The sequence below is a fragment of the Mobula hypostoma genome, chromosome 9 (genome assembly GCF_963921235.1).
Source record: "Mobula hypostoma chromosome 9, sMobHyp1.1, whole genome shotgun sequence".
NCBI classification, from domain to species: domain Eukaryota; kingdom Metazoa; phylum Chordata; class Chondrichthyes; order Myliobatiformes; family Myliobatidae; genus Mobula; species Mobula hypostoma.
In genome coordinates, this window is record NC_086105.1 from 102,877,844 (window position 1) to 102,887,920 (window position 10,077).

Genomic DNA, 10,077 nt, shown 5'->3' on the forward strand with positions numbered 1-10,077 from the left:
CTTTTCACTTTATACATTAATGATCTGGATGAAGAAACAGATGATATTGTGGCTACGGTTGAGGAGAAAATTCAGAAATCAGAGGTGTAAAGTTACTTGAAAGTCCATGTTCAGCATTCCCTCAGGGTTAGCTTGCAGCTTGAGTGAATAGTAAAGAAGGCAAATGCAGTGCCAGCATTCCATTTTTGGAGGATTAGAATATAAAACTAAATAGAAAATGTTTTGTAAGTCATGCTGTACTGTACAAAAGTCTCAGGCATACATATATAATTAGGGTGCCAAAGACTTTTACGGAGTATCATATTTATCAACATGGAGTGGAGAGTAGCAACATTGTGAGCAATTTTGGGCCCTGTTTCTCAGTAAGGGTGTACTAGCTTGGAGGGGGACCAGACACTCACAAGAATAATCACAAGAATGAAAGGCTTATTACATGAGGAGTGTTTGATATCTCTGGGCCTGTACTCAAAGGAGCTCAGAAGTGTAATGAGATATCTTAATGAAACCTATTCAATAATGAAAGGCCTGGATAGAGTGGATGTGGTGAGGATATTTCCATTGTTACGAGACACTAGGATGCAAAGGCATGCCCTCAGAATAAAGGCTTGAATTTTTACAAGAGATTAGGAGGAATTTCTTCAGCCAGAGAGTGGTGTTGATGTGGAATCTGTTGCTAATGGAGGCTGCAGAGGCCAATTTGTTGGGTGTATTTGGGGCTGATAGATTCTAATTCCATCATGGACAGTCAAAAGCTCGGCTAAGAAAGGAGGAGGGTTGGGATGGGGCTAGCAACCCCATACAGTAAATAATCCAGAGCTACAGAAATGGCAACAGGGGTTTTAAGTACCTCATCCCTATAAAGGAAAGAAACATCAAGAAGGTGGACTACACCTGAGAATAACTTGAAAGACAGGCCCAGGACACAAGACTCTGGTGAGCTACTAACGATGACCTGTGCCTCAGTAAGCGTGATGGGCTTAAGCTAATAGGTACTTGATTAGTAAGGAGGTTTCTTGTTATGGAGAGAAGCAGAAAACTGAGATGGAGAACAGTCAGCCATGATTGAATGGTGGAGGAAACTTAAAGGGTTGAGTAGCTTAACTCTGCTCCTATATCCAAGAATGAAAGGGTTATCATATGAGGAATGTTTGATAGCTCTGGGTCTGCACTCTCTGGAATTTAAAGGGTTGAAGGGGAATCTCATTGAAACCTTTTGAATGTTGAAAAGCCGAGACAGAGTAAGTGTGTCTCATCGATGTTTCCTATGGCGGGGGAGTCTAGGACAAGAGGGCACAGGATAGAGAGGTATTCATTTAAAACAGAGATGTGGAGACATTTTTTTAGACAGAGGATGTGAATTTGTAGAACTTGTTACCACAGGCAGCTGTGGCGGTCAGGTCGTTGGGTGTATTTAAGGCTGAGCTTGATAGGTTCTTGGTTGGACAAGGCATCAAAAGTTACAGGGAGAAGAACGGGGAGTGAGGCTGAGTTAGGGAGGAAAGGATCAGCCATGTTTGAATAGTGGAGCAGTCTTGATGGTCCAAATGGCCTAATTCTGATCCTGTGTCTTAAGGTTTTAGGGTCTTATATTAATCTTATGGTTGAGGGATGGTCAGGACTGGTATTTTGCAAAGTATCATTCTTCCAGTGTGAGAAAGGTGGAATTAAGAGAGAAAGGTGGAATATGATATTGATTAGGAGGAACATCACATAAGTATTTACAGTGGATATTCCAGGGAAAAGATGCTGTAACTTCATGTAGGTAAAATTAAAAAATCAGAAAAGTGTAACAAGTCTGATGGGATGTTCTACAGTGCCCCCAACATTCCATAAAACCATAAGATGTAGGAGCAGATGTAGGCTATTCAGCCCATCAAGTCTGCTCCACCATTCAATCATGAGCTGATCCAATTCTTCCAGTTATCCCCACTCCCCTGCCTTCTCTCCATATCCTTTGATGCCCCAGCTAGTCAAGAACCTTTCTATCTCTGCCTTAAATACACCCAATGACTTGGCCTCCACAGGCGCACATAGCAACAACTTCCACAGATTTAGCACCCTCCAACTAAAGTAATTTCTCCACATCTCTGTGTTAAATGGACAACTTTCAATGTTGAAGTAGTGCTTTCTTGTCCTAGACTCCCCTACCATGGGAAATAACTTTGCCATATCTAATCTGTTCAGGTCTTTTAACATTCAGAATGTTTCTGTGAGATCCCCCCCTTATTCTCCTGAACTCCAGGGAATACAGCCCAAGAGCTATCAAACGCTCCTCATACGGTAACCCTTTCGTTCCTGGAATCATTCTTGTGACTCTCCTCTGGACCCTCTCCAATGTCAGTAAATCTTTTCTAAAATAAGGAGCCCAAAACTGCACACAATACTCCAAGTGTGGGCGCATGAGTGCCTTGTAGAGCCTCAACATCACATCCCTGCTCTTATATTCTATATCTCTATAAATGAATGTCAACATTGCATTCACCTTCTTCACCACGAACTCCACCTGGAGGTTAACCTTCAGGGTATCCTGCACAAAGACTCCCAAGTCCCTTTGCATCTCTGCATTTTGAATTCTCTCCCCATCTAAATAATAGTCTGCCAGTTTATTTCTTCCACCAAAGTGCATAACCATGCATGTTCTACATTGTATTTCATTTGCCACTTCTTTACCCATTCCCCTAAACTATCTAAGTCTCTCTGCAGGCTCTCTGTTTCCTCAACACTACCCACTCCTCCATCTATCTTTGTATCATCGACAAATTTAGCCACAAATCCATTAATCCCATAGTCCAAATCATTGACATACATCATAAAAAGCAGCAAGGGGCAAATATGTAGCAAAACCCAAGTTAGTGATAGAAATGATAGGGTTATAATAGTAGGTCATTGTAACTTCCCTAATGTTGACTGGTGTTGCACAGTGCAAAGGGATTAGGTGCAGTAGAAGTTTATAAAAGTTGTAAAAGTGAGTTTTCTGAAGCAACATGTAGTTGGCTCTATTAGGGAAGGAGTTACACTTGACATCAGCAGACAATGAATCTAGGCAAGTAGCTGAAGTGTTAATGGTGGGACACTTCAAGACATTTGTGGAAAGGGTTAGTACTAGTTCAAAGGTTAACGTTCTCTTTGGGGCAAAACTAATTTTGATGGAATTGGGAGACGCTGCAGCAAGTAAAGGGTCATCTGGCAACTGGGAGGCTTTTAAAGGTGAGGCACAGAGTTCAGACCCAACACATTCCATTTAAAGTGAAGGGAATGGTTTGCAGTATTAGGGAACCTGAAGAATATTAAGGGTCTCAGTAAAGGCAAAGAATGTCAGATTTAGGCAACTGGGATCGAATATGAGTCCATAGAAGAGTATAGGGGATGTAGGAGTGCACTTCGGATGGAAATCAGGAGGGTGAAAGGAGGATATGGGATGTTCTTGACAGAAAAGATGAAGGTGAATTCCCACAGTTACTACGTATATTAAAGAAAAAGGGGAAAAAGCAGAGATATGAAACCTGGTAAAACCTGGAAAATTTCAATGATATCCTGAAGCATATTGATATACAAAAGAGGAGACTTTTACATTTGAAGCTCCTGATAGTGTATATAACCCCAAGACACTGATATCAAGTTGCTCTGATTACAGAAGGAAAACTTGCATCGCAGTGTAGACTTCCAGAAGATATATTGTAGGAGATTTCGACGGTACTTAAACCAATTGAATGGTCCAATTTCAGCATTCTTAGACAGGAAAAGTGAATTCCTCTATCTATAATGAATTTGATAGAGATAATGATGATTTGGCTCATGTCTATCCGTGGATGTTGAATTTTTATAACTATATGATCAGGTATTTAAAATTGCATTGGTAACTCTGATTTGGAAAGCAAAATTCTTTTTCAGGGATTAAGTTTTGAGGAAAGCCTAAATTGGCTTTCATTTTACCCCTGGAATGTAGGAGTCTGACTTGACATAGGTGCATAAAATAGTGAGGGGCATAAATTGACAGTCATAGCCTTTATCCGAGTGTTCGGAGTCTAAAACTAAACAGCATAGATTTATGGTGAAAGGGAAACAATTTACAAGTAGATGAGGGGAAACTTTTTCCACACAGAGTGGAGGGTATATGAAATGAACTGGGAGAGCAACTGTGGGGACAGGTATAATTACACTGTGGAAGAGGCATTTAAACAGTTCCACAGTTAGAGATGGTTTAGATGGAGATGGACCAAACATGAGAAAACATGAGTGACTAGGTCAGATAGACATTGGTAGGCATGCATAAGTTGGACCGAATGGCCTGTTCCATGTTGTACAACTCTACAACTCTATTTATCTATATTTATGTGTAAAGCTTGCTTTGAGTTGAATGTATAAAAACCATTGGGAGAGATATCGATCTCCCATTTCAGATGTTTTGCTTTTCAGAAATCTCTGTTGTGAGCTTGATTCATTTACAATGGGGCAAAAAGTAACTGCCAGCCAAAGAGCTATTTGTTGGTTCAATGCTTTTATATCCAAGGTCTTTCTCCTTTTTATTGTTATCCGGTGATAGAGGTAAACAGATCGTGCGCATTTTTGGTGCTTTTGCTAATGACATATCTGACAGGTATTTTTCTGAAATTAAGTCTATTTAATAAATCAGCCACAGCAAATGATAAAGCATTGATTGAAGTGAAAGTTTATTTAGCTCAGTTTATCAAATATGACAATTAATCAATGACAAAATGTGGAATTAAATGATGATTTTGCTGTTGTTCGCCGTAGTTTGTTGATTGTGTCTCTAACGGTACTTGGAGCTCAATTCATGTGCGAGCAACTCAAGGAATTTGTCGACAGCACAGTGGGTTGCAGGGGTGAACGCAGGCAAGTGAATGGCCAGGGTAACTGTGATACAATCAGCCAACAGCTGTAAAAGTGAAAAATAAATAACACAAGGCGGTGTTAATATTGTCAAAGGATGATTTTACCCATTAAACAAGTGTTGCTTGTTTGTACTTTGACTGCTTTCCTATGTATAGTGTTGCAGGAAAAAGTATTCTCCGCTAACCTGAATAAGATTACACTTCTAGACTGCTAAAATTTCAACTAAATAAAGTTGCAGGTTCATAGTTGCTGATCTAATTACTATATCATAGTTTGTATAATGACAATGACAAAGAATCTGTAAAATTGTTATATACCTGAAAGTTATGAGGATCCACAAGAAGTTCTTCACCATGTTTCTTGGCAAGCTTTTCCAGGTGTTTACTCAGGTTGTCCACGTTATGGGCTGCATCCGCCACAGCTTCCATGACAATGCGACCATGTCTTCTGACAGGCTGGTCAGAGGCTTTGTAGCCATTGAATTTCGGGAAGTACGTCTTAGCTTGAGGATGGATCTCAAACAACCTTCAGAAACATGGAAAATGAAGGCAGAAATTATTTGCAGACACAATGTACACCACATCTCACCGAGAATTGAATTCTTTTATTCTTCAGACCAGCAATCACATTATTTTGGAAAATCTTCAATTCTGTGCAGAGATTGTTATAGTGCATCCTTAATGGTCTCACAGTGCAAGGGAAATGCATGGAATGTTATCAATTACAAATAATAGCTGAAAATGCAATAATAATTGTGTGAATCTAAGAAAATTACCTGGCTAAAGCATCTGCACCCCAAGCTTCAGCATTTGCCTTGATGTGGTGGCCCAGTTCTTCTATAACCTGTTTGTTGGGGCCAGAGAGTACCATTGTTGCTGAGTTTTCACTTTTTCAGATCTCTCAATAACCAGGAGATGCCTCTGGCTTGATGTGTCCATATTTATTGTAATTCACACTGAGCTACACCCTCTCCACCGCACTTTTCCCATTGGTTGTAGGTCCTGATTCATGGTCTACGTAATCTAATGATAAAAGACAATAGTCAATAGAGAGCCAATCGTCTGTTTCACATACAACTGTTAGCAAAGATATCCTGTTCCAGAAAAGCTAAACACCACCTTCAGACCTTTTCATTTGAAGCACTCTTGCAAAGGGTTACTTTATTTTCATATAAGTTATTAGTAAATGTAGATTAATATTCATTAATCTATATGTGTTTCCAAACTAATCCTGATGTAATAAGTTTAATTCATTTTATTGTTGTTTTGGGCTGGATCTTACATTGAATTCACCCATTCAAATTCATTCTCTTCACCTCCAGTCTTTTTATTTCACAACTATTTAACTTCAGTTTGTGGGAAGACCTGGTTTTCCAATATTCACAAAACACCTCTGTGTACACTGCACAGAAGCTGACTGGACAAAACAAATTATTATGTAATCATATTGGACCACAAAGTGTGTCTGTCTAGAATCACGTAAATAAGACGGCAGGATTTGATTACGCACAACTCTATGGAAGGTGTAAGATCTGAGAATGGCCACAGCAACTTTGAAATATTGCTCCTGTTTCCTCCCACAGTCCAGAGACGTACTGTTTGGTAGGTTAATTGGTCATTGTAAGTTATCCCGTGATTAGGCTCAGGTTAAATCGGGAGATTACTGGTTGGTGCAGCTCAAAGGGCCAGAGGGGCCTGTTCTGCACTGTCTCTCAATAAAATATAAATAAACCCACATCCACCACATACGCTGACAGCTCATTCCAACTCAACATCTTCCGAGTGCAGAAGCTCCCCATCATATTACCATTGAACCAGTCACCTTTTACCCTTTACCCATGATCTCCAGTTCTGATCTCACCCAACCTCTGTGGAAAAACCCACTTGCATTTACCATATCTATACACCTCACAATTTTGTATACCTCTATCAAGTCTCCCCTTATTCTCCTATGCTCCAGGGAATGCAGTCCACCCTGTTCAAACTTCTGCTCTAACTCAGGTCCCCGGGTCTTGGAAACATCTTACTAATATCTTTTCTGTAGGTAGGTGACCAGAACTGGACCAATGTCTTACACAATTTCAACATAACATCCCAACTCCTGTACTAAATACTTTGATTTATCAGGCCAATGTACTAAAAGATTTCTTTATGACCCTAAGTACCTATGTGATGCACCATCAATAACTCCAAAAGACTGGAAGTAGACTAAATACTGAAAGGCTTTTATTAGCAGTAAAATGTGACTCCACCATGCTGAGTATCTGCCCCTGGACCGAGAGGAGGTTCAGGGGTCTGTAGGAGGAGCCACAGAGACAGTCAGCAGAGGGGCGTGTCTAGACAGGTAACCCAGTTACAACATATATATGTGGTTTACCACACTATGACGCCACCTTCAAGGGATCTGTACTCCTAGACCCCTCTGTTCTACTGCACTCCTCAGTGCTCACCACTCACCGAGTAAGTCCTACCCTGGTTTCTCCTTCCAGAAAACAACACCTCATTCTTGTCTACACTAAGTTCTTTCTAGCATTTTTCATCCCATTTTTCTAGCTGGTCTAGATCGTACTGCAAGGTTTGATAATCTTCCTCTTTGTCCAGTACGTTCACAATCTTGGTGTCATTTACAAATTTGCTGATCCAGTTTACCACATTATCAGCCAGATCATTGATATACAGTAGATCGCAAACAGCAATGTACCCTGCACCGATCCCTGTTGGCACCACTAGTCAGAGAGGCAACTCTCTACTACCACACTCTGGCTTCTTCCACAAAGCCAATCTCTAATCCAGTTTGCTACCTCATCCTGAATGCCAAGTGACTGAACCTCACTGACCAACCTCCCATTTAGGACCTTGTCAGAGGCCTCGCTAAAGTCTATGTGGACAACATCCACTATATTGTCTTCATCAACTTTCCTGATAACTTCCTCCAAGAAATCTGTAAGATTGGTTAGTCATGACCTACCATGCACAAAGCCATGTTGACTATCCCTACTCACTCCCTGTCTATTCAAATACTTATGTACCGATCCCTCAGCATAATTTTCAATAATTTACACACTACTGATGTCAGGCTCACCTGCTTTCAATTTCCTAGCTTGTTCTTAGAGCCTTTCTTAAACAATGGAGCAACATTAGTTATCCTCCAATTGTCCAGCACCTCATCTGTGGCCAATAATGCTTTAATTATCTCTGCTACGGCCCCTGAAATTTCTGCACTAATCTCCCACAGGGTCAGAGGGAACACCATGTCAGGTCCTGGGGATGTATTCACCTAATTTGTTTCAAGACAGCAAACATCTGTTCCTCCATAATCTGTATAAGGTCCATGAACTCACGGCTGCTCTGCCTCACTTCTGGAGTCTCTGTGTCCATCTCCTGAATCCATGTAAGATCTCCACCATCACTTTCGGCTCCATGCATAGATGACCAGTCTGATATTTCTGAAGACAAATTTTGTCCCTTGCTATACCCTTGCTCTTAATACATCTGTGGAAGCCTTTAGGATCCTCCCTCACCTTGTCTGCTAGAGCAAACTCATGCCTTCTTTTAGCTTTCTTGATTTCCTTCATAAGTGGTGGAGCTTAGGAGACGATGGCGCCTAATGGCAACTCCTCTGCTTGCATCTTCGGAAGCAGCTCTATTTCTATCTTTAATATCTCTATTTTTCACTTTCAGGGTTCTTTTGAAGACCCTGACCTGGAGTTACACGCTGACATGGGTTCTTTGTGGGAATGGAACCCGCTCTCGGGGTCTCACAACTGGCCGTTATTCGATATAACAAGGACATGGCCGAGAAGATTAGCTCGCCTTTGGAGTTTCGGAATTTTGTGTTTCTGGTGGCGGACAGACTTGAGGTCGGTGACTCTGCAGGAAATCAGTGTGTTGTGGGACACGGAAGATCGCTGGCTGTGTGCCCAGAGGCCCGAGTTCTTTGGGCACAGAGCTCAGAAAAAGCAACGCAACGGACTTTTAACATTATACAGTAAATCAGTGAGTTGTTTGTTATGTCTCCCCTCTCTCTGTGAAACAGAGATGCTTCTTTTTCCCTTATTAGGGAGAGAGAGAACCTGTGGTTATGTCGAATTATTGGGTGACCAAGTAGTCTTTGAGGTACTGTAAGTCTCTGTCTTTACTGATGCTTTGCTGCACACTTGAGTGCTCGGTGGTGGGTGTCAATGCTGTTTTTTTGCTGGTGGTTTGGGGGAGGGATCGTTGTTTCCTGCCGCTTACGTGTGGGAGGGGGGAGCTAGGGGTGCTTTGGGGTTCTAACATTTAACTGTCATTCATTCTTTGGGGCACTCCTCGGTTTTCGTGGATGGTTGTGAAGAAAAAGCATTTCAGGATGTGTATTGGATACATTTCTCTGACATTAAACGTACCTTTGAAACCTTTGAAACCTTTGAAGTGTTCACATGCATCTCCTGTACTCTTCAAGAACTTCGTCTGTTGCTCCCTGCCTATACCTGCAATGCGTCACCTTCTTTTTCATAACCAGGGCCTCAAAATTTCTCAGAAACCAAGGTTCTCTAAACCTGTTACCCTTTTATTCTGACAGGAATATACAAACTCCGTACTCTCAAAATTTAACTTTTAAAGGCCCCCCTCTTACCAAGTATATCTTTGCCAGAAACAACCTGGCCAAATCCACACTTGCCAGATCTGTTCTGATTCCATCAAAATTGGCTTTTCTCCAGTTTGGAATCTCAACACGTGGACCAGACTGATCCTGCTCCATAATTATCTTGAAACTAACGGCATCATGACCACGAGATGCAAATTGTTGCCCTACACATTATTTGGAGCCCTGAATGGTAGTGAGGGAAGAGGTGTAGTGGCAGGTGTAGCATTTGTTCTGCTTGCAAGAAAAGTGCCAGAAAGGATTTCAGTGGGGAGGGATGAATAGGCAAGGGAGCGATCCCTGCGGAAAGTGGAAAGTAGAGGGAGGGAAAGATGCTCTTGGTGGTGGGATCCCATTGGAGATGGTGGAAGTTACGGAGAATTATGTGCTGGACGTGGAGGCTGGTGGGGTAGTAGGTAAGGACAATAGGAGGATGAGGTAAGTACAGATATGCGTGAAATGGAGCATTGTTTTAAGAATAATATCTGAAAATAAAAGTTACTAAACTGATGAAATGTTTAAAGAAGCCAAGATGTTTTGGGTGCTAATCAATTTGAATAAACATCTCTCACTGTTCTTGCCAGGAAGTACCAATGATAT

The 10,077-nt window shown here is 41.3% G+C and overlaps 1 protein-coding gene across 1 annotated transcript; it reads right to left on the reverse strand.

The window, feature by feature from the left end:
- Positions 1 to 4,670: 4,670 nt before the first annotated feature.
- LOC134351326 (hemoglobin subunit alpha-like) lies at positions 4,671 to 5,763 on the reverse strand. The gene is made up of 3 exons (XM_063057402.1): positions 5,630 to 5,763; positions 5,172 to 5,379; positions 4,671 to 4,897 (listed from the first exon to the last, which is right to left on the reverse strand). Exons 1-3 carry the CDS (start codon positions 5,722 to 5,724, stop codon positions 4,772 to 4,774), a joined length of 429 nt encoding a protein of 142 aa, XP_062913472.1. The 5' UTR covers positions 5,725 to 5,763; the 3' UTR covers positions 4,671 to 4,771.
- Positions 5,764 to 10,077: the final 4,314 nt, after the last annotated feature.

Excerpts from the sequence above, each read along its gene's own strand:
- LOC134351326 (XM_063057402.1), bottom strand. The coding sequence starts at position 5,724 with ATGGTACTCTCTGGCCCCAACAAACAGGTTATAGAAGAACTGGGCCAC. Across the intron at positions 5,380-5,629 it reads GGTGCAGATGCTTTAGCCAG|GTTGTTTGAGATCCATCCTC; the intron begins GTAATTTTCTTA and ends ATGTTTCTGAAG. Across the intron at positions 4,898-5,171 it reads TGGATCCTCATAACTTTCAG|CTGTTGGCTGATTGTATCAC; the intron begins GTATATAACAAT and ends TCACTTTTACAG.